This window comes from Saccopteryx bilineata, chromosome 4, assembly GCF_036850765.1.
Source record: "Saccopteryx bilineata isolate mSacBil1 chromosome 4, mSacBil1_pri_phased_curated, whole genome shotgun sequence".
Taxonomy (NCBI): domain Eukaryota; kingdom Metazoa; phylum Chordata; class Mammalia; order Chiroptera; family Emballonuridae; genus Saccopteryx; species Saccopteryx bilineata.
In genome coordinates, this window is record NC_089493.1 from 1,536,804 (window position 1) to 1,564,448 (window position 27,645).

Here is a 27,645-nt window from a genome sequence, read left to right on the forward strand (position 1 = left end):
GACAGGGGCCAAGGCCCGTGTTCAGGTGGGGCGGGCTGTGCCATGCTTTCAGAGGAGCACTGTTGGGACCTGGAGTCCAGGGTTCAGTGCCAGCAGGAGCCATGTCCCAGGTAGGAGTCATCCGCTGGCCCCAGGAGGACCCAAGGTCCCATGGTGATGTCTATGCAGCAGGCTGAGGTGGCCACGCCCCACCGAGGAGCCTCAGGACAGAGCCAGGCACGGTCCCATCCAGCAGCCAGGCGAGACCTTCCGGATGCTCCCAGCCCTGACCCTGCCCACCACCTCCCTGGGGCTCTCCCTCTGTCCACAGGTCAGCCCCGCATCGCAGGCTCCCTCTGGCCGGGCCCTTAAGGGTGAGAGATTATGAGTGGGTCTGTGTCACTGTGCTACAGTTACTGTGACAGTAGTGGTTGTTACTACGACCACAATGTCACAGCGCCTATCAAAAACCCCACCCAGTGTAAGGGATTGGGGACGGGTCTGTGTCATTTTGTGATGATTACTGTATAGGGTACAATTGTTATAGCCAGTGTCACAGTACCCATCAAAAAACCTGCCCAGCACCTGGTGTAGGGGATTGGGGACGGGTCTGTGTCACTGTGTGATTGATTATGACTGTGACAGAGGCAGTGATCCTTATTACTGCCACCACAGTGTCACAGCGCCCACCAAAAACCCCACCCAGCAGTCAATGTAAGGGATTGGGGTCAGGTCTGTGTCACTGTGTGACTTACTGTAGCAGGTTTAGTTGTTATAGCACAGTGTCACAGCGTCCATCAAAAACCCCACCCAGAACCCGGGGTAGGGGATTGGGGGCAGGTCTGTGTCACTGTGTGGTTATTATCAAAGATGGCTTGATTTATACTACAACCACAGTGTCATAGCGTCCATCAAAAACCCCACCCAGAACCCGGGGTAGGGGATTGGGGGCGGGTCTGTGTCACTGTGTAACTATTACTGTGATGACTATGGTGATTGTATAGCTACCACAGTGTCACAGCGCCCACCACAAACCCCGCCGGGAGCCCAACCCCAGCCCTGCCCTCAGCGCAGCAGTGACACTGTCCCTGGATTTTGAACGGGGCCGCACCACCATGGGGATGGTGGATATCACAGTGGTGCAGCCCACAACACAAACCCACAGGGGCAGCAGGCACAGTGAAGGAGCTGCCCCACAACTTCCCCCAGAGGGACCTGTCCTGCCAACTCCACGGGACCATGAAACCCATGTGCCCTGTGCAGACACACTCCACGAGACACCTGGGCCGGGAGCCAGCTGGAAGGGCCCCTCCCACCACATGCGGGACCTTTTTGCCAAGGACCCTCTTACTGTGTTACTACTACGGGTATAGTACCACAGTGACAGACCTCGTACCATAAACCCCGCCATAACCACCGGGTCCTTGGGGCCATGAGGGCCACTCCCGGGCTGCAGCCCTGACTCTCGGCCTCCAGAACCACTTCGGGCCAGCTCTAGCCCATGAACCCAGCACCCACCTGCAGATAGAGACCTCAGAGGACTCCGAGGTGCCCTCACTGACCCCATGGGCACATACCCAAGCCTGGCAAGCTGGCAGAAACAGCCCGGGCACTCAACACCAGCAGGAATCAGGAAGGTCAGAGCCACACCGGGCAGTGTCCAAGGTCAAGCCCCCAGCAGGCCGGACCCCAGACACCCTCAGGGCGCTGGCAGGACGGAGCTGGGCCTGGGCTCCGCTGCACAGGTCACCGGTGAGCTGGGGCAGCAGGGCTCACGGGGGTGGGAGCACCTCCCAGCCCACTGCAGAGCCAGAATCAGGTGGGTCCCGTTCCTGGGGTGGCGTGGGGCTGTGCTGGTTCTGGGCCGCCACATGCACCAGGTAGAAATCCAACCGCACGGTGACCAGCCTCCTTGGGAAGCCCCACAGAGGAGCTGCCCCCCCCCACCCAGCAGCAGCACAGGCACCCACTCCGCCCTGCCGGGCAGCATCAGGGCAATCGGAGCGGGGCTGCCAGGTTCCGAGTGGTGGACACCATCCAGGGCCTCTCCCCTGCCCTCAGCCTGGGGCTGTCCCTGCTCTGGCTGCACCTCTTGAGTTGATGTCCACCTTCTGCACGCTTTGACCCCATCCGCATCCAGGCTCCCATCCCAGGGGCTGCCCCACCGGCTTCGGACAGTAGGGACTACAAGCAAGAGCTTGTCACCGTGTCCACTGTGTGACGTTTAGACTCAGCGGCAATGCCGAAGCCAAAACTTTCCAGCCTGGGTCAGGCCACAGGACCCAGCTGGAAGGCCCAGCCCACCGGCCCTCAGCAGCAGCAGCTAAGGGCAATGGCCCTGGGGACTGTTCCTCCCATCAGGGCCTGTCTGGGAGACGAGACCTTCCTCCCCTTCCCTCTCCTCCCTGGCCGCTGCCCCCAACCCTGTCCCATGATCCAGACCACAGGCTGCCACCCAGTGCCCTCCCCACCCCACCCCCGGGCAGGCACAGGCTCAGATGATCTCTCAGGGAGACCCAGCCCCTTGTGTGACCGGCTAAAGGTCTTTCAGGGGCTGCTCACCCCATCCAAAGACCCGCGGACCCTGGACCCCAGACATCAGAGGCAAACTACATGCCCACCAGCCCTGCAGCTCACCCCAGGCCCCCACAGGCTGTTCTCACCAACCATACCTGGTCCCTGATGCACTGTCCCCTACCTCCAGGGCAGCATTGAGACCCCACCAGCACAGCAGACCCTGAATCTCCATGTCCAGCCTGCCTAGCTCCCCGGGGTCTACGCACAGGGTGTCCACGTCGAGCTGACCCGGGCAGCCTGAGCACCTGCTCTCCCTTCCCAGCCCACCCAGGGGCTGCAGATCTGCCCCAGCTGCTAGGCATCCTCCTGGCCCCAGTCCCCAGTGATCGTCATGGGCTGTCAGACAGGGGTCTAAATACCACAGTGACCGCAGTGACGCCACCCATACTAGCAACGGGGGCCGACTCAACACTGCCACCCAGCGACACCGGCCCCCCCAGGCCCACGCTGGCCCCAGGCCCGGCAGCCCCCCTTTCTGAGTCTGGGGCCCCCGAGGCCACGGTGCTCTGGCCTCCGGCCCTGGAGGGACGGACCCCCTCAAGCCCGAGGTCTGCGCTCCAGAGGGGGACCCGGGGTTGAGTGCTCTATAAGTGGCCACACAGGAACCACAAGCTGTTGGGGACGGTGGCCTCCAGTGTGACGGGAGAAGCCAGGGGGCACAGCCGGGCTCACGCAGGCGGAGGTGGATGGGGCAGCACCTGCCAGCTGGGACCCCGGGTCAGGCTTGGCCCGTGGCCAGCTCCTGACCACAAGGGAGCCCAGGGAGTGCTGGGCTTGTCCCCCTCGTCTCCTGTCAGCCCCACCGTCACGGGGGAGACACTGAGGCACAAACAGCAAGTGGAGGAGGAGGAGGCAGCTCAGGAAGGCAGCCCAGAGCCCCGTGGCTGCCCGGCCCCTCACCTTCACCAGGCCGCAGGGACCGCCCCGAGCATGGATCTGCAGGGGACTCTCAGGACCCCAGGGGCCCCTCCGTGGAGCCCTGTCCCCCACCCCCCGTCGGCAGCACAACTTCTCAAGTCAGCTCCTACCTTGGTTTGTCCCTCCGAGGACGACTGGAAGGGCGGGACCCCAGCCAGGACTGGGTGGGCAGCTCTCAACTGTGTCTCTCCAGCCCGGGGCCCTGGGACAGGCCATATTGTCCCAGCTTCTCTCACTGTGGGTACTGGAGTAGCACCCACAGTGACTCAGCCCGTGCTTAGAACCCACTGCCCCCGCCTGGCCGCGCTGCCCCTGCTCAGGGCCGAGCCAGCACCTCCGGCTGTCCTCCAGACCATTATAGGAGGCGGGTGGCCTCACAGTTGCTCCTGAGCAGACTCAGGGAAGCTGCCGCGGAGCAGTCACCCACCCCCTCGCCGTGTCCAGTGCAAGCTCCCCGGGCTGCACCAACCAGGCCTCCGCCCCTCCTGCACAGAACTGGCCCTTTCCCCCACTCTCAGGTGCCCAGGCCCCACCCCAAAGGGCCCCTCCTCACAGCCCATGCCCTGGCCAGAGGCTGGGGGACAAGAAGGTCCTGCCACACAGGAGGCCCTTCCAGCACCCGGCCTCAGGCTTGAGCCCGCGGATAAGGAGCCTGACCTGAGCACCCCTCCCCAGGGTCCCAGTCCTCACCTCCTCCCCACTCCTCTTTCCACAGGACAGGGACAGGGACGTACCAGGACCCCCTCCATGGGGCGGAAGCGAGCAGAGGCTCTGGAGCTGAGCTGACCCTCCAAGAGCTCCATGACCCCATCCCCCTCCCCACAATCTGGAGGCGATGTCCTTCCTCCCCAAGTCCAAGCTCCCCCGGCCCAGCTCCCAGGCAGCACGCCAGGCCCAGCGGAGATGGCACTGCCGGGTGCGGGGGAGGGTCTGGAGCAGCGGCAGCAGGAGGGGGGCTCGTCTGCAGGCGCCCCACCCCGGCCCGCCCCGGCAAGGGCTGAGATTCTGCATGGGACCCTCTCACCGTGTGACTACCCCACAGTGGCTCAGGCCAGACCCAAAAGCTCCCCCGTGAGCCTCTGCCCCCTGCTCTCAAGAATCCCCCTCCCGCAGCCCCCCTCCCAGTGATGCCGGAAACCAGACCTGGGCTCAGACCCCCGCTCCAGCCCAGCACGTCTCTGCCTGAGAGCCCAGGCTCCGTGGGGCTCCTTGTGTGACCCAGGCCAGGCAGAAAATGCCCACAAATGCAACACGGACTGCGGCTCGAGGCCTCCAGAGCTCAGGAGATGCACCCAGCAAAGAAAGATCCCGCCCCCCACCCTTCAAAGCCAAAGACCAGGAAAGGGGTGCTGAGCCCCAACGGGCCAGGAGGTTTCTGGTCCTGCCTGTGTCACCGTGGTACGGTAGCAGCTGGTACCACGGTGACACTCGCCCATCTGGAAACCCTCGCTGGAACATGGCCCGGCAGCTGAGCCCCGACTTGGGATCCGAGGTGTAGCACCACTCTCCCAGCCAAAAATTATCCCACACGCTCACCTTCCATCCCCAGGGGACAACCACAATCTGAGGAGGGATCCTGGGCCAGGACATGGGCCACTGCAGCTGGGCGGGGCCCCTGCACCACTGGAGTCCCGGTGGAATTTGTGCAGGCCTCAGACAATGTGGGTATAGCTCCGGCTGGGGACACAGTGACACAGGCCACTCGTAAAACCTGCTGTGGCCGCCCAGAGCCCACGCCTGTCGGTCCAGCCTGCCCAGCGGGAGACCGCGCCTGGAACTTGATCCCCCACCACAGAGGCCCCAAGGCCGGGACCCAACCGGAGGATTCTGAGCCGCCGTGCGTCACGGTGGGTCTAGCGGGAACTACCACGGTGTAAGAGGCTGTGGCTAAAACTCCCCATAGCCTCCGAGGGGGCCCAGCCCCGGGCCAGAGGTCAAAGAGTGAAGCCCGGCCAGGCCCTGGCACAGGCTCCACGGCCAACCCCAGCAGCCCTGGACTCCCCTCAGTGCCCCACTCCACAGGAGGAGGGCAGCTGCCTTCAGTCCTCACCCATCGGCTGCTGCTCTGAAGACCCTGGCCAGAGCCGATCTTAGAGGCGAGTTCCCTGGTCCTGCCACCAGAGTGCCAGGGCCGAGGACCAGCAGGTACGACCCCTCATCTATGTCTTCCTGCACCACCAGCAGGAGCACAGACACGCCAGGCCCGGGATCAACACCCAGGAGGCCCAGAGCCCCAGTGGCCCCAAGCGTCCACCAGGACCACAGACTTCCTGAGCTCTGTCCTTCTCCAGGGCCAGCTGGGTGGGAACTCACAGGGAGTTCACCGGGTCTCAGCTCTTCCAGAACGACCAACCAGGCAGCCGGCACACAAGGTGATGGTCAGCGGTCAGCAGAACCCACTGCCCTCCCCTCATGGGGAATGGCCATCCAGACGCTGTCCATGGAGCTCCCACGATGCAACCCTTCCTGAGTCCTCAGAAGGCTCTGGGAACTTGGTCATCCTGGGCAGCTGGTGCACCAGCCCACAATTGCACCCCAGAAGCCCATGCTCACCCCTTCACAGGTGTGTCTCCTATGAATAGCCTGTCCCTAGGGGGCTGGAGCCCCAGGCGGGGCAAAGCGCTCAGGACAGTACTCACCAAGCAGGCTCCCTTCCTGGCCAAAGGCACCGTGAGCCTGGTTCCCAACAGACCAACACTGGTCACCTGTCGGACAGGGTCCAGAAAGACAGCCGAGCCTCCCAGGCCGCCTGTTTCGTGGGGGCGTCCAGGGCACTGAGAGGGCCTGGCGCCCAGCATGCAGGAAGCAGATAAGCTCCAAGCTAGTAAGTCTAGAAGCCCCTTCCTGCCCACTTACCCCCCTCCCCCCCAGCCTGGGAGGTTTTCAAATTCTTTTAACATAAAGCTGAGGTCACCTGCATGGATTTCTCTGCAACTTGCTTTTTTGTGGTCAGCCATGTATTTCTTCATCCACTCCTAATGCCACAACGCTGCATTCACACCCTCCCTCGTTCATCAGAGAGCCTGAGCTGGACCCTGAGGTGTGACCATATAAGGCCATGAGGAGAGGTGGGTGCAAGGAAGGGCATGGAGGGTGGGTCACCTGGTCCAGTCCAGTCTGGGGTCAATCGGAGTGACTTCCTGGAGGAGATGGCACTTCTAACTGCCATTGGAGAGAAGGGGCATCAGGACTTGGTGAGGCCCTGGGATCATGGGGATGACGGACAGCTGGAGGAACTGCAGGTCTGAGGTCCCTGGAGACCTCCACTGGGGCACAGGAACCAGCTGGCACCGGAGTCACAGTCTCAGATGCACAGGGACCCCAAGGCGCAGGGTGTGGCAGAGATGAGCACCCCCACCGGGCCAGGCCCCATCCTGGCCCCAGAGGCCCCGTGCTCAGCCAGGAAGTGCCCCGCAGGCGCTCTGCAGACAGAACAAGGCAGTGAGACGGGCCCGCCTCCAGATCCTCAAGCTCAGCATCGTGGAGCTTCAACACGCACCATGTCGCCACGAGATTTCCTCGAGATTCAAACACAGCGGCTCTGGCGGCAGCCCAGGCCATGCTGATGCCACTATCCTGGGGGTGTGAGGGGTCCCCAAACAGCCCTCACGCAGCCCCAGCCCACCCCTGCTTGGACGCACTGCTCAGACAGGACAGCGCAGCAGAGAGGAAGCTGCTTGGGCGCCACTACCCACCCCTCCCCCAGCTACTGGCCAGGCCACATCGCCATCTGGCCCACAGGTCCCTTGCAGTGACCCCCACACCCACTTCCTGCTGCCTCTTCCCTCCTGGGCAGGAGCCCAGCCACCCTGGGAGCCTGGCATCAGAGAGACACACTCACACTCACACACACCACACAGCAAGCACCCACCCTCCTCCCAATCCCACCTCTCATCATGGAAGGTCCATCCTCTCCCTGATACCGGTCACCTACACGGACACCCTCGGTCCTGGGCCTTCTCCGGCCAGCCACCTCTCCCAGGCCAGCAGCTGAATCCTGGGCGCCCACTGCTCACCTCCAGAATCTCAGGTCACGGCCTCCGACCTGCGCACACCAGCTCCTTCCCTGCGGCACCCGTACCCTGTACCCTCCGCTTGTACCTCCAGCCCTCCCCTGGTCCTCACCTCTCTCCTGGCCATTTTGAGTTGACAGCCACAGGCTGAAGTAGGCTGTGGACCCTCAAGTATGCTGTTGGAGCTCCTACTCCTCCCGTCTCGAGGGCAGACCAACCCGAGTGCCACCGGCACCCACTGTCACCGCGTCGTTCATTCGTGCACAGCTAAGAGTGGCCACATGACCCACGTCGGCCCAGTGAGATGTAAGTGGGGTCAGCAGGTGGGCGTCCAGAGTGTGGTTTGCCGTTTGCCCATCCGGGAATGCACATGCAACGTCCAGAGGTGAGCAGCCCCTGTGCCCAACCTACAACGGACAGCAGACCAAAATATGGAGGGGACCTCACTGCCCACTACTGGCCAGTCCCAGGGAGGGGCACCAGGAATCCAAAACCAAGCAATGTTCCCAGATGTGGTTCGGAATAACATTCCAGGAATTTCTTTAAATTCCAAGAAAAAAAGACCCAGAGCATTCAATAACAAATATAAATACGTTTCAGTGGAGTCAGCGGACTTCAAAACAAGCAGATATGGCACTTAAGCAAGGAATTCAGGGCATTTATAAGACAGGAACAAATCTGGCTTGATTTCTAAAAAAAATAAAAAAGGTTTAATAATGCCTATAAAATGCTGTGTGAGACAAAATATGATCCAAGAATTTTATGCCCAACACAATGGGCATTCAAATATATTGTTCGCCTGACCTGTGGTGGCGCAGTGGATAAAGCGGCGACCTGGAACGGTGAGGTCGCCAGTTCAAGGCCCTGGGCTTGCCTGGTCAAGGCACATGGGAGAAACACCTACTCAAATATATTGTTCATATGCACAGACTTGGGGAATTCGCCCCTTGTGTCCTTCCTTACTGAGTAAATTTATGTACATTTACATATGTTAATATCTTATTATAATAAAATACAACTTATCTTTACTGCTCTATATTATACATACTGAACATTGAATATGTGTGCATGTATGTACATATTTACATATACATATATTCGGTGTGTATAATATGTACTATTGAAATAAAATTATTTGAATAAAGATAAGCTTTATCCACTCAAGACAGAAATGGAAAGACTCCCACACAAAAGACACCATATAGAGTAAATTTAGAGTCCACACTGGGGGGCATATGCGGTGTACGCAGGCAGACATGAGCTCGTGGCTGATGGAGCAGCCATGGTGCAGGCAAGGCCGCCTGCGGCCTTCACTCCAGGTAACCATTGGGAACCCTGAGAAAGAAGACACCTACCAGGAAGGATTCCTGGTGGCTAACTGGAATCAATTTTTTAATCACAGCCTCTAGCTGCTATTTATACTCAGGGACCTATTTTTCCCGCATTCAATCCAAGCTGTGCAGCTATATCCCGCATCAGCATCTTCACTGACCAATCAGAGCAACTCCATTCTGACTAGGACAGTGCCTCTTGGACCAATCAAACTGCAAGGATTTGGAGCCCTCGTCTGCATAAGAATGGACCAATCAGGGCCAAAGGGTAGGGACTCTTGCCTATATAAGCCAGCTCCCCTCTAGCTCTAGGAGCCAGCGGTATTGGTCTCTTCCAGGAAACTGTGCAGGTTGTTTCCATTCCACCTGGCTAAGCCGTTTTTCACTGGCTAGTTTCCTTCTTTAAGGTGCCCCAGATTGGGGATGCCTGCTGGCCACGAGTTGTTCGACACTGTTGGGTGGAAGAGGCGTGTTGTAATCTTTAAAGCTGACATTCAAGAGAGCAGAGCAGCAGAGATGGAATGTCAACAGAAGGCAAATGAAATACTAAAAAAAATGTAATCAAACCCAAGGCTGGCGGGAAAGGATGAAGACAAGAGTGAATGCTGGGGACAGTTTGATAAAGGACTGTTGACAATGAGATGAAGCTGAGGCTGCCCACATTGTTGTCTCCAGAGCCGTTCCATCTGAGCCAGAAGGGGCAGCGGTGTGTCCCAGGCTGGGTTAACCTGGAAACAAGGAGTGGCTGCCAACAGTTCTTTGCCAGGCTGCCCTTGGGCTACCCCTGCAGGGAGCGAGGCCAAGAGTGCCAGAGCTGGACAAGCCCCACAGTGCTGCCCTAGCCTTGGGGTCCTCAGACCGAGCCGTCCTTGGAAGCAGAGGGCCCCGGATGAGCAGCCCATACAGGTCACCGCCAGGCTACAGAGAAGCTGAGAAAGTGGTTTGAGTTAGTCACCTGGCTGTGGGGGAAACTTCTGGCATCCGCCCATCCCTCTTGCTCCAGGTACACCTGCCCACACAGAAGCTTCTCCTTATCATCCCAGAATTTGTGCAAAAGCAACAAGCAGAATTTCTTTTTAATGGCAACTTCCATTTTTTAATGACTCTAGGAAAACAGATACAAGCCACAGAATCAAAAATCTAAATCAAGGCGCCAAAAATAGCTGACATCAGGCAGAGAGGCCACATGGGAGGAAGTAAGGGATGACAAAGAAACAGCGGTGAGAAGCCCCTGTGGCAGCAAAAATACGCTTTCTGAAAATGAGAACCTTAGAGCTTGGAGATTCTACCCCTTGTTCGCAAGGACCAGCACAGGATCGGGGACAGGAAAGTCACTGCGAAGCCCTGGAAGTTGTTCCAGACAGAGAAGCAGATGATGCCGGGCCAGGAAGATAATGACCCAAGAGCCATGGTGCTCAGGGCACTTTGTCTCGTGGCCACAGAGCACACGAAAGCCTGGGGTTATGAGGCTTCCAGGGCCACCTCCCTTCCGTCCTGAGGAAATACCTAAAGGTCCAGAGGAGTTTAATTCATGAAGCAATGAGTTATAAATTTGAGCTGGAACAATATTGATTTAAAAAGACAGGAGCTTTGTCCAGATGCTCCAGGGTTGCAGGTTTGATTCCTGGTCAGGGGACACACAGGAGTCAACCAATGGATGCATGAATGACTAGAACAGCAAGTTGATGTTTCTCTTTTTCTCTCTCTAAAATCAATATTTTTTTCTTTAATTTTTAAAGCAGCAAAATGTATCAATAGATGAAGATTGGTCACCAGAAAATATTGCCAGAGGATAAAATGAAAATATCAGCCAAAAAAAAAATTATTTCATGAAGAAAAATAAAGTTAAGGAAGTAATTGGATTGCCTGACCAGGCAGTGGCGCAAGGGATAGAGCGTTGGCCTGGGACGCGGAGGACCCAGGTTTGAAACCCCAAGGTCACCGGCTTGAACGTAGGCTCACCAGCTTGAGCGCAGGGTTGCTGGCTTGAGCGTGGGATCAGAGACATGACACCATGGTCACTGGCTTGAGCCCAAAGGTCACTGGCTTGAAGCCCAAGGTCACTGGCTTGAGCAAGGGGTCACTCACTCTGCTGTAACCCCTTAGTCAAGGCACATATGAGAAAGCAATTCATGAACAACTAAGGAGCCACAGCAAAGAATTGATGCTTCTCATCTCTCTACCTTCCTATCTCTCTGTCCCTATCTGTCCCTCTCTCTGACTGTCTCTCAAAAAAAGAAGCAACTGGATTTACGGAGGCGAGCACACCACCAAACACAAGTCTCAGAAGCAAGCGAGAGTTAATGGGGGTGAGGCATGGTCCGCCCAACGCAGCAGCAGAACCGTTTTGAAAATTCAGACCTTTATGAAGGCAAGTTTGTTAGTATAGGTAGCGAGATATTACTAAAGGGAGCGAGCAAAGGGAATCAGACATTATTAAGCATAATAAACCAAGGAGCTGAACTGGATAATAAACCTGCTTCAGTAGGAAGTTGCAACTTTCATAGGATCCCACGGCCCTCTGCATCCTCCGTCCCCAGACCTAATCCCCTGAACTGGGCAGAAGCGGTCATTACTAGGGGAGGAATAAAAACAGTAGTGGTCCTTGGGGGCCTGTCAAGAATCCCGAGGGCACGTTGCTCTGCAGCCTTCCTGCAGCACCAGCTGGAAGTTCCGGACGGCCGGAGTCTCTGGGAAGGCGTGGAGACCCTCAAACTCGTAAGACAGCTCTCAGAAGGAGAGACGGCAAGTTGCTTAGGGAATGCAGAAGGCTGGGCGATGCCAATGAATGCATGCACATGTATGACAGGCTGTGTGGGGCCTCTTCCTGTCCTGGCATGGAGACAGTAAACCCCGCCTCTCTCGGCCTCACCCACGGCTGTGCACCCCACCCTGGTGCTGTTGGTTGAGCACTGACCTTGGAGCAAAGGAGGGGGTGAAGGCTGTGTTGTGGCCTCAGAGACTTTGTTGAATGCTCAGGTCCGTGTCCCCTGGTCCAGATCCGAACCCAGGAGCTCCTGCTTCCGTCACCGAAACCCACTGTGAGGAGGCGGCATCATACTACACGAGGAAATCAAGCGGGCTTGCCCTCTTGTGCAGAAGCAGACGGGCAAGTGGGGCATCTGCTCCCACCACAGCAGCCACTGTCCAACCGCAAAGGAATGGCCAAGACGTCCGAGTCACCAGCCTGCCTCCCGTGCCATCAGCCACTGAGCAAGTTCCCGTCGGTCTCCTGCTGCCGTGAGAAGCCACACGTCTTCTTGGCGACCCCACAGGTGACCAGACCTTTGTCACTGGCACCTGAAGTTGTTCTTCCTCATAAAGAAATAACCTTCCTGTCAGTGCTTTTCTCTGGAGAATGTGGGGGAATGTATGAGGCTTCTCAGGACCCCCCCCCCCCCACTGCTAACGCCCCACTGCTGCTTCTGGGCAAGGAACGGAGGGCAATGTACCAGCGTCTTTCTTTAACCGTCACCTTCAGGAATGTATTACGTGACTGTGTCTCTCCTCTATGATTCTCTTACTTGTCTGTTAACTTGTTTTCTGGTTTCTACTCATTTTGGCTCGTGTCATCAGGCCTTCGAAGAGGGCAGGTTTTGTTTCTCTTCACTTTCCTCTCTTTGCTTTCCTAAGTTCTCACACCTATCGATGGATGGATCCACCACAGCCACCGTGTGCTCCGGCGTTGCTTCTGACCTGAGAAAGATAGACGTCGTCCTCCTGTGTCTTTGCCCACGGGGGCATTCCTTCCAGAGTCAAGTGCCCAGAGAACACAGCTTCTGATGGTGGAGGCCACCAGAAGTCATGGAGAGATTTTTCGTTACCCGCCAAATGTCACCTGCATTCCGGCCATCCGGTTCGCCACAAGCCAGACCCCGGGGAAACACGGCCCTGGGCCTGATTAGATCACAGGCCACAGTGACACCATCAGCCTGGAAGGCCACAGAGACCACTGGTCTCAGCAGCAGTGCCCTGTCCTTCAGCAAAGCCTGTCTTCTCGGTCCCACAAGCAGACATCAGGCGTCATCTCTGACTTCTCATCTACGGGACTTCATGACCCAAGTTCAGTGAGCAGGATGAGTGCTGCTCCCGCCCACCTTCCGTCATTGCCGCCCTGAGGACTTCCCCTCCGGCTTGGACAGCAAGGCCTCGGGCCAGGCAGGGAACCACTCTTAGCTCACTGACTGCTATCAGAAGCTATTGCATGAAAGTGTCCGGACTAAGAAGGGAGATGAGTGACCAGGGCATCCTCTGCATTACCCTCAGGGGTCCAGCCCTCAGCACGGCTCCAAGTCCTGCTCAGAACAGCCAGGCCAGGAGACATCTTCCCAGTCACCTGCTCTGAAACGGGCAGGGCCCCCGTGAAACAGCAGCTGTGAACAGAGGCTGGAGACCCACTCAGCACCGCTGGTGGGCTCAGTCTTGGCCACCTCGGTGCACCCATCCAGATGCCACACTTGGCACCCACTGGGGTGCACGCCTGTAACACCATGTCCTTCTCCGGACACGTGCTTGTGACGGGGGGGCAGGGGCAGCCTCCCAGACTGGTCCGTGGGATGCCACGGAAGGAGCCCAGCCTTAGTATGAGCACAGCCAGCCCCATGGTCTGTAGGCCCTGCACCCACCACAGCTGCCCTGACCCAAGCCATGCACAGCATGTCAGGAAGAAGCAGGGAAGACCTGCAGGAACTTCGGCTGAAAGGCTTGAAGAGGCGGCCAAGGTCGGCTCCTGTCACACGCGGCAGCCCCGTAGGACACGTGGTCTGTGGTTGCTGAACTGGGTCCTCTGTGAGCTAGCAGTGCCTGCAGCCTGGCTGTTCTGTGCCGTGATGAAGGAAGGGCTGGGGGCTGGGGCTGGGGCCCCAGGGCAAGGGCTAGGGGTGAGAGGTGGGGAACGGAGGATGGGACTGGAGGTGGGGCTGGGGGCTGGGGGGTAGGGAGTGGGGGCTGGGGCCCCAGGGCAAGGGCTGGGGTGACAGGTGGGGAACGGGGGATGGGACTGGAGGTGGGAGCTGGGACTGGGCGTTGGGACGTGAGGCTGGGGGCTGGTGGATGGGAGACAAGGGGGGATGGGACTGGAGCTGGAGTTGGGGGTCAGGGGGTGGGGGCGGGGCTGAGCTGGAGGAAAGGGGATGGCAGGGTGCAGTGGGTACTGCCCCTCCTCCAGGCCTGGAGAGCCAGAGCAGGTGCTTCCGGAGGACATGGGGACCAGCCCCTACCCTCGTTCCCGGAAAGGGAGACTGGAGGCTACAACAGGCAGAGCCTCCAGAACGGGGCTGGAGGAGGGGGTGGGGGTTTGAGGAAGCTCTGCCCTGAGCTGTGAGCCACACTCCCGCCCTGAGTCTGGGAGGGCAAACTGGGACATCAGCCCTAACCTGGAGAGCTGGACTCCCAGTCACAAGGAGAGGGCAGGTCGAACCAACCCTCCCCCGTTAATCCTCCGAGGCTCAGGAGGGGAGCCGTCACGAGGCCGTAACCCACCCTCCACCTGCTCTCCCCACAACCCAGGTTGTAGCACTCACTCAGTCTGTGGTCCCGCTGCTCAGGGGCATCTTCCCATCTTTCCAAGACCCAGGACAGGGACCTGGGGCACCACGCCCTGTCTCCAGCTCTGGCAGTGCTGCCCAGAGAATCTGCTCTCCCTGCCCCCAGGGGAGCCCCAGGGGAGGCCCCACCATCCCCACAGGCTCCCTCACCCTCTCTCAACACCCAGACTTCCCATCCCTGTATCCCTAGCCCAACCCAAACCCGTCCACACTGGACCAGGCGGAACCTTCTAGAGCGAGACTTGAAGCAAGCCTCCCACGTGTCCACCTTCTTTGCCGGCCACGTCACCTTTAAATGCAACCACATCAAAGCACCGGAGTTTCCCAGGCACGTGGCCCAGCCCCTGGGTCTTGACTGGGCTCTTCCTCTGCCTGGTGTTACACACATGTCCGTGCACATAGTCACACGTGTACACATACACACGTACAGGTGCACACACATGTACACTCACACTCACAGACTTCTCAACACGCCGGGCACTCACCCAGTGCCAGCCGGCGCTCAGGGCATCATGGTGCCCTCCCAGGCCTACAGGCTGTACGGCTGCATCTGGGCTGCTGCCTGCCCCCAGCAGTTGCCGATGCCTCAGCATACCTCAGCTGACACCTGACCCCGGGAGCCTGTGTGCCGACACCTGCCCAAGGGCCTCCGCCTGGGGTCCCTCCGAGTCCCAGCATCCAGCCCCCGGTGGGACGAGTGGAAAAGCAAACCTCCTTCCCCCTCCCTGTAGCCCTTGGAGTGGGGGGAGAGGAGCCCATGTGAGTGCCCTCCTGAGACCCCTCCCCAAAGACCAGCAGCCCCAGGGGACCAGAAGAGAACCCATCCTGTGGACACACGGTGGCCTGGCAGTGGGGTGCAGGAGCCTGCACCTGTGATGGAATTAACAAGATGTGAGCGGAGGCAGAGAGCATCTTCTGGGGCTGAGCCCCTGACAGACCCCAAGGACCTGCCCGAAAGGTCAGCCCTGGGCTAGGGGCTCCACCCTCCCCTGGCACAAAGCCTCTCCCCCTCCCCCGCAGCGAGAGGGCCCCAGGCACAGCCTTGAATCTGCTTTTATTTCTAAAGAAAAGGGAAAAGCAGCCCTGGATGTTGGGGTCTCCTCTGCTCAGCCCCCCCACCCCGCCCAGCCCCCAGTCCAGCCACAGGGTTTTGGCTGAGCCCGGAATCACAGTGCTAACCTGGGACCACAGTGGTTGACAACTCTACAAAAACCTGGCCAGCGCCCCCGGGGCAGCTGGGGGCCATCACGGCTCAGCGCCAGATGCACCAGGGGGCTGGGTAGGAACACAACAGGATGGGAGCTCCTTCCAGGCCCGGGGACCACAGGGGAGGGGCGGCCTGGGCAGCAGGCTGGGTGCTGGGGAGCAGCCCCTAGTCAGGGGTCGGCAGGGGAGAGCAGGGCAACGTGACCCGTGGGGCCAGAGCAAGCCAGGTGTCAGGAAGGATGTCCAAACCCAGACGTGGGGGCCGCGGGGGGCGGGAGGGAGCCTGCCAGGGACACGGCTGGGCTGCGTCTTCAAGCAGAGAGCAGACTTTCCGGCTTCCCGGGCCCCCTGGGGAGTCTGGCCGAATGCCTCCTCCAGCCTCAGCACCCGGCGCACTCACTGTGCCTATGGTTACTTGGAGCACTGGGGCCGGGGCACCCTGGTCACCGTCTCCTCAGGTAAGACGGCTTCCTGGCTCCTCCTCTGTCCCAGAGCTGGAATTCCCAGAGGTTTCTTGAGGTTTCCTCGGGGGTCCCAGGGGCCTGGTTCTGAGGCCACTGGGGTCTCTGCTCTGTCGATGTCTTTTCGTTGGGGACAGGAGACCTTTGTTCTGGAAGACAGAGTGGGCTTCGTGTCTAGGGACGCGGGGACCTGAGGAGACAGGGCTTTCTGTGGTTGCCCGTGGCTGGGCAGGGGGTTTTTGTACACTGCCTAATGGGGCTCATGGCAATGTGACAACTTTGGTTACTGGGGCCAGGGGACCATGGTCACCGTCTCCTCAGGTAAGATGACTTCCTCTCCATCTCTTCTGTCCTGGGGCTAAGAAAGAAATTTTCAGAGATTTCTTGGTCTACATGGCGCTTTCAGGAGTCCTCAGGGGGCTGGTCCTGAGGCCACTGGGGTGGTCTCTGTTCCACAGAGGGCCTTTCGTTGGGGACAGGGGGCCTTTGCTCTGGAAGACAGAGTGGGCTGCGTGTCTGGGGACTCGGGGACCTGAGGAGACAGGGCTTTCCGTGGTTGCCTGTGGCTGGGCAGAGGGCCCGGATTTTTGTACACTGCCAAATGGGGCCCATGGCAATGTGCTGACTTTGCTTACTGGGGCCAAGGGACCATGGTCACTGTCTCCTCAGGTAAGTCGGCTTCCTCTCCATCTCCTCTGTCCTGGGGCTAAGAAAGAAATTTTCAGAGATTTCTTGGTCTACATGGCACTTTTGGGAGTCCTCAGGGGGCTGGTCCTGAGGCCACTGGGGTCTCTGCTCTGCAAATGTCTTTTTGTTGGGGACAGGGGACCTTTGTTCTGGAAGACAGAGTGGGCTGCATGTCTGGGGACGTGGGGACCTGAGGAGAGAGGGTTTTCTGTGGTTGCTGGTGGCAGGGCGGGGGGCCCGGGTTTTTGTACACTGCCTAATGGGGCTCATGGCAATGTGATTACTTCGATGTATGGGGCCAGGGGACCATGGTCACCGTCTCCTCAGGTGAGTCCTCACAACCCCTCTCTCCTCTCTCTCTCTCAGCGTTTTTGGTGCATTTTGGGGGAGAAATGAGGTTGTCTGGGTCTCGGGTCCAGAGGACTGGGGCCAGTCTGGGGTCTCAGGAAGGGGTCAGAAGGAGACTGAGGCTCTCACGGACAGAAAGGGGACTTCAGAGATCCCTCTCCTCCTGGGCTCTGCAGCCGGGGATCTCGCTGGAGGTCTTGGCCACCCTTGGGGTGACCTCTGGTCCTGTGGCCGTCTCCGCCCTCACCGGGCAAAGTCTGAGGTGGACTTGAGGCCTTAGCCAGGCACCAGTTCTTGCCCAGGGTCCTGGCATAGTTGTCACAATGTGACAACTGGTTCGAATACTGGGGCCAAGGGACCCTGCTCCCCGTCTCCTCAGGTGAGTCCTCACCCCGTCCCCACTCTTCACTGCACTTGGGGAGTTCGGGAGAGCCAAGGTCTGGATTTCAGAGAGGCCGAAGTCCAGAAAGGGAGCCAGGGAGCGAGCCCATTAGCGGCGACTGGAGCTCGACCTCCCCTCCCCAAGGACGGAGCGGTGTGGGGTCGGCGGGGCAGTGTGACCGCCTAGCCAGGGGCTCCGTGGACTCTGCCGTGTCCACTGTGCAGGGCGGGGTGGCCGTCTTCACTGCTCGGACTTCCGAGTTTCAGTTCGGGGCGTTGGTTCATGGTCAGGGGCCCGGGAAGCCAGTGTCTCCTGCGGCCCCAAGTTGGGAAGTGTTGGTGGAGGGGCCCAGGACCCTCCGGATCACAGTGACTTGGACGATGGGCTTTCTGTGTGGAGCCTGGAGACACTGAAAGTCTCCGGGCAGCCTGAGGCGTTGCCGGGCCAGACCCCTGGTTTTTGTGGGGTGAGGATGGAGAATGCATTGTTGTGATAACTATGGTATGGACTACTGGGGTCAGGGGACCCAGGTCACCGTCTCCACAGGTAAGAATGGCTCTTCTCGGGCCTTATTTTCTTCTCCTCTTTGTGGGTTTTTCTGGGTATCCGCAGCTGGTCCCCAGAACGCCTCCTCCCCAGGGGCCGGGGCAGGCTGGCCAGGGAGGACAGGGACCGGGGTTCAGGGGCTTCAGAGCCTCTTGATTTTCTGAGGCCTTTCAGAAATTGGAACAATACTGGCGGGTCTGGGAAGTCACCGAGCCCTTAAGAGAGGGGCTGCCGGGTTGAAGGGGCCGTGTTGGGGTGAGAGGCCCGAGCGGAGGGCCAGCGTGCTGTGGCGGCACATTGCCGCTGTCGGAACCAGCTGTGGGCGAGGAGGCCCATCACCGGCGTTTGCAGAACCGGGAACAGCGCGGGCGGGCACAGTGCTCAGGGAAACCCCGTTCCCAGAATTAGGGCAGTTTGTGCCAGATGGGATTTTTTTTTTCCCCCAAGTCCACAAACTCCTTATAATTTATTTTTAAAATGGCTAGATTGTGTTTAGACTAGATTGGACCTTTTTTTCTTTTTTTTTTTTACCAAGTCCACTAACTTGATGCAATTTATTAAAAATTACTAGATCATGTTTAGTAGATTGGATTTTTTTTCTCAAGTCCATTGACTTGATACAGTGTATTTTAAATGGCTTGATTGTGTTGAGACTAGCTTGGATCTTTGGGTTTTTTTTCCAAATTCACTAATTTGATGACATTTATTTAAAATGGGTAGATCACATTTAGACTTCTTGACTGGTTAGAAAGAGTGGTCCCGCTGATGGGGGGACACGTCCCCATGATCTCAGGAGGCAGTGTCCGCGGGGAACCGGTTCTTTCTCCGTAAGGGGCTCAGCAAGAGGGAGTGAGAGACGGGGCAGGGCGTCTTAGAAGCGGCTCCTGCGGAACGCAGTTTGAGAAAACTGTGACTTTGAAGATGGGAGAGAATCAAGTGTGTTGCATTTCTCTCTTCATCTTTATCATTTAAGATGAACAGTTGTTAGGACCCTGCGTCCTTTCTGGAGTTGACAGGGTCGCAAAGGTGGCCCAGATGTGCTAACTTGGCACCGTTAGGGCTGAATCTTGGCACCGTTAGGACATTGTTTCAAGACCACTTTCCCGGTATTCCCTTTGAGGACAAATTTTAGGGGAAATGTGTGTCCTTGTCCCAAATGAGTTCCAGTTAAGCGCGTTAGTCGGTGGGTTGAATTCCCCACCAGGGCTGAATCTTCAACCCTAATTAATTAAGGTTTTTGCTTTTTTTTTTTTTTTTTTTTTTTAATTATTTGAAGGTTGTTCAGAGTGGATGGAACCCAGCTAGGGACGGTGGTGGCGGCAGGGGTGGGGGGTAGAGAGGACACACACCTGCCAGCCGGTGGCCGGAAGCGAGAGAACAGAGTCTATTTTAGGAAGCAAGAAAACACGGTTGGCAAATTTATAGTTTATGGTTATGAAGAAGTGGTTTCGGGTGGTTTTACCCACAAATCTAAAAGTGTCCCTTTGAGCAAAACAACACCTGGGCGATGTGAGTTCTTGCCTGACAGAAACCAGAAGCTTCCTTTTTTTTTTTTAACGACTTGGGTTTAATTTTTCGGTCTTAGCTTAGCCATTTGTCCTTTCTATTTTTTTTTCAAAGTAAGATGTTAAAGAAATTTAAACAGTCTTAGGGGCCCTGTTTATCAATGCATTCATGTACTTTTTTAAAAAAAATTAGCTGACCCTTCTCAGTGGTAACTAATCTCACGCCGGTTCCCTGCCGATCACGTTGCCTCTTCAGGGACATTGTTTCAAGACCACTTTCCCGGTATTCCCTTTGAGGACAAATTTTAGGGGAAATGTGTGTCCTTGTCCCAAATGAGTTCCAGTTAAGCGCGTTAGTCGGTGGGTTGAGAGGAGAGCACTCAGCTCTGCAGTCAGGAGGCGCCCGGTACCATCGCAAGGACGCGTTCTGGCTTGAACTTGCTCCGGCGACGGGTCTGGGAGCGGGCCTGCTCCCGGGCCAGGGACGGGTGGTCCTGGCTTCTGCCGCCAGCCCAGCCCGAGTCTCTGGGTGGTGGATTTGAAGGAATGGCTGTCTGACAGAGACCCCACGGGACTTCTGAGTGACCAGGCAGGCATGGTAAGAGAGAGGCAGCCCGGCTGCCAGCCTGCTCTAGGGTGACAGTTGGCTTTGATGGTTTTGTTTCTACTTGAAGATCTTGGATGAGTTGGACGCTCAGCGGAGGCCGAGAGGGGTTGGCTTGGGTGGCCTCTTGAGTGGCCCTTGTCTGGGTCACTCACGTTTAAGTTTCCCTAAAGAATATTCCAAGGAAGGTGGCATGCGCCATCTGTCACCATTGCTACCATAACTATCAATGGTGGTGGCTCAGACAAGGCCCAACTTCTGTTCTCTTTTCGAAAGTTGTGAATGTGGTGCCTTAGAAAGTAGCCCGGGCCTTCCACAGAGCTGGGTATTAAAGGGCAGAATTCTAAGTGGCAAATTCAGAACCATGCTTCTCTCCTGGCCACTTTTAAGGATGATTCTTCTCTGGAGGGAAGGCAGCTAAAGTCCGGGCTCGGGGTAGGGCACGGGCTAAGGGGACGCGCTGCAGGGACCGCCCCAACCTCTCCTCTCTGGCACAGCAGCAACGGCTGCCCAGGCCAGTGCTCCCTAATTCCTGCAAGATGTTTTAAAAACTAAAAGTTGCCAGGAAGTATTTTAAGCAGGTCGTTGAAGGAGGGTAGTGACAGGCACTGCTTGGGAGCTGAGAGCTGGCTGGGACAGAGGCAGAGGCTGTGGCCGGGGTTGGGGAACTGAGGTATCCAGGGACAGAAGGCAGGGAGGGGTCCCGGGAAGGACTTGACCCCTGGCCGCACCCGGCTTTACCGTACTCCTAGAATGAGACAGCTTCAGCTCAGGCAAGCAGGACGGGTGGACTGGCCCTTTCGGCCCAGAACCAGTGGGTTTTCAGGACTGCCCAGGGCTGCACTGGGCTTATCAGGGCAGGCTCAACTGAGCTGAACTAAAACAGTTTGAATTGGGCTTTCTAGCGCAGCTGGGCTGAGCTGGGTGAGCCAGCCTGGGTAAGCTGAGCTGAGCTGGGTGAGCTGGGTGAGCTGGGTGAGCTGAGCTGAGCTGGGTGAGCTGGGTGAGCTGGGTGAGCTGGGTGAGCTGAGCTGAGCTGGGTGAGCTGGGTGAGCTGGGTGAGCCGGCCTGGGTAAGCTGAGCTGAGCTGGGTGAGCTGGGTGAGCTGGGTGAGCTGGGTGAGCTGAGCTGAGCTGGGTGAGCTGGGTGAGCTGGGTGAGCTGGGTGAGCCGGCCTGGGTAAGCTGAGCTGAGCTGGGTGAGCTGGGTGAGCTGGGTTGGGTGAGCCGGGCTGGGTGAGCTGAGCCAGGCTGAGCTGGGTGAGCTGGGTGAGCTGGGTAAGCTGGGTGAGCTGGGTAAGCCAGGCTGAGTGAGCTGGGCTGAGCTGGGTGAGCTGAGCTGGGTGAGCTGAGCTGGGCTTAGCTGAGCGGAGCTGGGCTGAGCTGAGCTGGGTGAGCTGAGCTGGATGTGCTGGGCTGAGCTGGGTGAGCTGAGCTGGATGTGCTGGGCTGAGCTGGGTGAGCTGAGCTGGATGTGCTGGGCTGAGCTGGGTGAGCTGAGCTGGATGTGCTGGGCTGAGCTGGGTGAGCTGGGCTGAACTGGGCTGAGCAGAGAGAGCTGAGCTGGGTGAGCTGAGTTGAGCTGGGTGAGCTGGGCTGGGTGAGCTGGGGTGAGCTGGGTGAGCTGGGTGAGCTGGGCGAGCTGGGTGAGCTGGGTGAGCTGAGCTGAGCTGGGCTGAGCTGAGCTGAGCTGAGCTGAGCTGGGTGAGCTGGGCTGGGTGAGCTGGGCTGAGCTGGGTGAGCTGGGCTGCGTGAGCTGAGCTGGGCTGAGCTAGGTGAGCTGAGCTGGGCTGAGCTGAGCTGGGTGAGCTGGGTGAGCTGAGCTGGGTGAGCTGAGCTGGGCTGAGCTGGGTGAGCTGAGCTGGGTAAGCTGAGCTGAGCTGGGTGAGCTGAGCTGGGCTGAGCTGGGTGAGCTGAGCTGGGTAAGCTGAGCTGAGCTGGGTGAGCTGGGCTGGGTGAGCTGGGCTGAGCTGGGTGAGCTGAGCTGGGTGAGCTGAGCTGGGCTGAGCTGGGTGATCTGGGCTGGGTGAGCTGGGCTGGGTAAGCTAAGCTGAGCTGAGCTGAGCTGGGTAAGCTGAGCTGAGCTGAGCTGGGTGAGCTGAGCTGGGTGAGCTGGGCTGAACTGGGCTGAGCAGAGAGAGCTGAGCTGGGTGAGCTGAGTTGAGCTGGGTGAGCTGGGCTGGGTGAGCTGGGGTGAGCTGGGTGAGCTGGGTGAGCTGGGCTGAGCTGGGTGAGCTGAGTTGAGCTGGGTGAGCTGGGCTGGGTGAGCTGGGGTGAGCTAGGCTGAGCTGGGTGAGCTGGGCTGAGCTGGGCGAGCTGGGTGAGCTGGGTGAGCTGGGTGAGCTAGGTGAGCTGGGCTGGATGAGCTGGGCGAGCTGGGTGAGCTGGGTGAGCTGAGCTGAGCTGGGCTGAGCTGAGCTGAGCTGAGCTGAGCTGGGTGAGCTGGGCTGGGTGAGCTGGGCTGAGCTGGGTGAGCTGGGCTGCGTGAGCTGAGCTGGGCTGAGCTAGGTGAGCTGAGCTGGGCTGAGCTGAGCTGGGTGAGCTGGGTGAGCTGAGCTGGGTGAGCTGAGCTGGGCTGAGCTGGGTGAGCTGAGCTGGGTAAGCTGAGCTGAGCTTGGTGAGCTGAGCTGGGCTGAGCTGGGTGAGCTGAGCTGGGTAAGCTGAGCTGAGCTGGGTGAGCTGGGCTGGGTGAGCTGGGCTGAGCTGGGTGAGCTGAGCTGGGTGAGCTGAGCTGGGCTGAGCTGGGTGATCTGGGCTGGGTGAGCTGGGCTGGGTAAGCTGAGCTGAGCTGAGCTGGGTAAGCTGAGCTGAGCTGAGCTGGGTGAGCTGAGCTGGGTGAGCTGGGCTGAGCTGGGTGAGCTGAGCTGGGCTGAGCTGAGCTGGGTGAGCTGAGCTGAGCTGAGCTGGGTGAGCTGAGCTGGGTAAGCTGAGCTGAGCTGAGCTGGGTGAGCTGAGCTGGGTGAGCTGAGCTGAGCTGGGTGAGCTGAGCTGGGCTGAGCTGAGCTGGGTGAACTGAGCTGGGTAAGCTGAGCTGAGCTGAGCTGGGTGAGCTGAGCTGGGTGAGCTGGGCTGGGCTGAGCTGGGTGAGCTGAGCTGAGCTGAGCTGGGTGAGCTGGGCTGGGTGAGCTGGGTGAGCTGGGCTGGGTGAGCTGGGTGAGCTGGGCTGGGTGAGCTGGGCTGGGTGAGCTGGGCTGAGCTGAGCTGGGTGAGCTGGGCTGGGTGAGCTGAGCTGGGTGAGCTGGGCTGAGCTGGGTGAGCTGGGCTGAGCTGAGCTGGGTGAGCTGGGCTGAGCTGGGTGAGCTGAGCTGGGTGAGCTGAGCTGAGCTGGCTGAGCTGGGATGAACTGGGTGAGCTGAGCTGGGTGAGCTGGGCTGAGCTGGGTGAGCTGAGTTGGGTGAGCTGGGCTGAGCTGGGTGAGCTGGGCTGGGTGAGCTGAGCTGGGTGAGCTGAGCTGAGCTGAGCTGGGTGAGCTGGGCTGAGCTGAGCTGGATGTGCTGAGCTGAGCTGGGTGAGCTGGGCTGGGCTGAGCTGGATGTGCTGGGCTGAGCTGGGTGAGCTGGGCTGAACTGGGCTGAGCAGAAAAAGCTGAGCTGGGTGAGCTGGGCTGAGCTGGGCTGAGCTGGGTGAGCTGAGCTGGGTGAGCTGGGCTGGGTGAGCTGGGCTGAACTGGGCTGAGCAGAAGAGCTGAGCTGGGTGAGCTGAGCTGAGCCGGGTGAGCTGGGCCGGGTGAGCTGGGCAGGGTGAGCTGAGCTGGGTGAGCTGAGCTGAGCTGGGCTGGGTGAGCTGAGCTGGGTGAGCTGGGTGAGCCGGGCTGGGTGAGCTGAGCCAAACTGAGTTGAGCTCGGCTAAGCTGGGTGAGCTGAGCTGGGTGAGCTGGGTGGGCTGGGCTGGGTGAGTTGAGCTAGTTGAGCTGAGCTGGGCTGAGCTGGGTGAGCTGAGCTGGATGAGCTGGGCTGGGCTGGAATGAACTGAGTTGTATGGTGATGAACTAGGCTTAACGTGACTGGACTGAGCTGAGCTGGGCTAAGCTTGGTGAGAACTTAAGCTGGGCTAAGCTGGGTCCAAGGAAATGGACTGGGTGAGCTCGCCTAACATGGACATCTTTGATGATTGCTTTGGGCTGCATTATTCTGGCTGGGCCACCTGGGTCTTGTTGGGCTGAGATGGTCACACAGGATGATCCTGCTCAGCACTGGGCAGACCTCAGCGACCTGGTTGTGATCAGGATGCGTCACATGTAGCCTGTATTGGTCCCATTCACCATACACACCCCAATATCCGGACCCCAGACACACAGAGCTGAACTTGAGTTTGACTGAGCCTGGGCCGGTGAGGGCTGGGCTCGCAGGGGCTCCTGTGCTCACTGGCAGCCTGCTGGGCTCTCACTGCTAGGCTGAGTGTGCCAGCTCTAATGTCCACAGGGAAGACAGAGCTGGCCTGGGCCCGGGCCATCCTGAGCCAGGAGCCAGGGTGGACGTGGTCCTGAGTTCAGGACAGCACTGCCGGAAGAGGAAGGGCCAGGCCTGAAAGGTGCAACAGAAAGCCCTCTCCGTGCCACATTCAGCTGGCTCCTGCAGCCGGGAGGGCTGCAGTGGTCCCCACACCCCACAGCCTGGACACTGGCCTCGCCATACCGCCACCCGCCACACAGGCGGTGAGGCCTTGCAGGCCCGTGGTGGACTCTGCCCTACAGGGGCAGCCGCCGAGCAGTCAGGCCTGTGACCCTTTCACTGGCAAGACACAGAAAGTCACCTTCTCATCCCCTTTTCTCTTTTGTGCCTCTCGGATCCTCAGCGAGCCCATCTGCCCCAAACCTCTTCCCCCTCGTCACCTGTGAGGGCTTCCAGCCCGATGACAGCCTGGTGGCCATGGGCTGTCTGGCCAAGGATTTCCTGCCCGTCCCCGTCACCTTCTCCTGGACCTATAAGAACACCAGCGCCGTCGGCAGCCAGGCTGTCAAGGCCTTCCCACCGGTCCTGAGGGATGGGAAGTACGCGGCCAGCTCCCAGCTGTTCCTGCCCTCCGCCGACGTCCTCCAGGGCACCGACGAGTTCGTGAGATGCAGCGTCAAACACTCCAATGGCAACAAAGACCTGAATGTGCCTCTCCCAGGTGAGACGGGACCTCCTCCCCATCTGCCAGGCAGGTAAGGTAGGGCCTGGGCCAGGCCAGGCTGATGGACATGTGTCCTCTCACCACAGGGTCCAGGGAACCACTGCCCCCCAAAGTGACCGTCTTCATCCCGCCCCGGGACGCCTTCTCCAACACCAACCCCCGCACATCCAAGCTCATCTGCCAGGCCACGGGCTTCAAGCCCAAGAAGATTGCGCTGTCTTGGCTGCGGGAGGGAAAGCTGCTGCAATCCGGCTTCACCACGGGCGAGACGGAGCTGGAGCAGGGCTCCAAGCCCGCGACCTACAGCGTCACCAGCATGCTGAGCATCACCGAGAGCGACTGGCTCAGCCAGCACACGTACACTTGCCAAGTGCTGCACAACAGGGTGACCGTCGAGAAGAACGTGTCGTCCCTGTGTAACCCCGGTGAGCGGTCTTGTCCTCGGGGGTGAGGAGCCCCCCAACAGTTAGGTGTGCCCGCAGGTCGGCAGACACTGCCCCCCGCCAATGAGGCCAGCTGCTCCCGAGCCTTGGCTTCCCGGAGAGGCCAAGGGCGGGGAGAGGGCCATGCAGGGCAGGCGGTTCGAGGCCGCTTGTCCAGCTGGGGCCCCGGCGTCCTCTCCAGCAGAACCCCAGGGCTCCGGAGAGGCTCGGCTGAGTCTACACCTCTGCCTGGTTTCACACCCAGCCAGTCACTCAGACCCGCTTTTCCTGCCCCAGGTCCGTCCACCAACGTCCAGATCTTCACCGTCCCCCCATCGTTCGCTGACATCTTTCTCACCAAGATGGCCAAGCTGACCTGCGTGGTCACAAACCTGGCCACCTACGACAGCCTGAGCATCTCCTGGAGCCGCCAGAACGGCGAGAACCTGAAGACCCACAGCACCATCTCCGAGAGCCACCCCAACGGCACCTTCAGCGCCACGGGGGAGACCAGCGTCTGCGTGGAGGACTGGGAGAAGGGAGAGAAGTTCACGTGCACAGTGACCCACACGGACCTGCCCTCGCCGCTGAAACAGACCATCTCCAGGCCCGCAGGTAGGCCCTGCCCGCTCCTCCCGCCACGCCCAGGCCCTCCTGTGGTCTCCCCGCTCTGGAGATGCCACGGGCAGGGCCAGGGGCACCCTCTGGTCCCCCCCACCCCCCACCTGAGCTCACCGCTGCTCTCCTCCTGCAGAAGTGGTCAAGCACATGCCCTCTGTGTACGTCCTGCCGCCGACCCGGGAGCAGCTGAGCCTGCGGGAGTCGGCCTCGGTCACCTGCCTGGTGAAGGGCTTCTCGCCCGCAGACCTGCTGGTGCAGTGGATGCAGAGAGGGCAGCTGATGTCCGCCGACGCGTACGTGACCAGCGCCCCGATGCCGGAGCCCCAGGCCCCCGGCACGTACTTCGCCTACAGCATCCTGACCGTGAGCGAGGAGGACTGGAGTGCGGGAGAGACTTACACCTGCGTCGTAGGCCACGAGGCCCTGCCCCACTTGGTGACCGAGAGGACCGTGGACAAGTCCACCGGTAAACCCACCCTGTACAACGTGTCCCTGATCATGTCTGACCTGGCCGGCACCTGCCAGTGACCCCCAGGTTGCCCCTCCAGAGTGGTGTCCAGAGCCTCCGGCTGACCTGTCACTGTGTGTGTGCATGCATGCAAACTGACTGTGTCACAGAGGTGGGATGTTGCATTCTATAAAAATTAGAAATAAAAAGATCCATTCAAAAGATGCTGGTCCTGAGTGAGCAATGCTCTTGCCTTCTGGGGCCACGGCTGTGCTGCCCCCCACCCTGTCTCCCCCACTGGCCTCCCACCTGCAACTGGAAGCCCTGAGCCCTTACAGAGTGCTCACAGCCAGCACAGCCAATGCTCACTGCTCCTCTGCTGCTGCTATGGGCACACGGGGACATGGCTGTGCAACACACATGCACACACAGAGAGACACATGCATGCATGCACACAAGCATGTGCACAGATATGGACACACGACACACACATGAAGTGGGCATGGGCACAGAAACATGCACACTTCCACAGGTGTGTATGTGCAGAGGCACCTGTGTGTATGTGCACATGCAAACATCACAGATATGCATAGGCATGCACACACAGACATATATGTGCATACACAAGACAAGTGCACAAATATGACACAAAAAAGCACACATAGACACACACACATAGACAAACATGTACACAAATGGACATGCACACAGACACATGCAGTGGACATGGGCATACAAACACATGCACATGTGCAGACACATGCAAAGCTCTGGACACAGATATACAGAAACATACTCATACACACATGCACTCATACACAGGCATGTACAATGCACATGCATGCACCCATGCATAGAGTATGCCCACAGAGGTGCATACATATACACAGACACAGACATGTGCACACAGAGGCACACACATGCACACGGACACAGAC

The 27,645-nt window shown here is 59.0% G+C and overlaps 2 gene segments (V, D, J or C); both read left to right on the forward strand.

The window, feature by feature from the left end:
- The first annotated feature begins 348 nt into the window (after positions 1-348).
- Positions 349-27,645, forward strand: part of LOC136335856 (immunoglobulin heavy constant mu-like) — a 29,966-nt gene continuing 2,669 nt past the window's right edge. Inside the window, 6 exon segments of the C gene segment in view lie at positions 349-429; positions 15,992-16,028; positions 24,896-25,213; positions 25,303-25,641; positions 25,936-26,253; positions 26,393-26,725. Of these exon segments, the coding sequence occupies positions 364-429; positions 15,992-16,028; positions 24,896-25,213; positions 25,303-25,641; positions 25,936-26,253; positions 26,393-26,725 (1,411 nt within the window).
- LOC136335857 (Ig alpha-1 chain C region-like) overlaps positions 17,419-27,645 on the forward strand; it is a 104,257-nt gene continuing 94,030 nt past the window's right edge. The window contains exon 1 of the C gene segment in view: positions 17,419-17,445.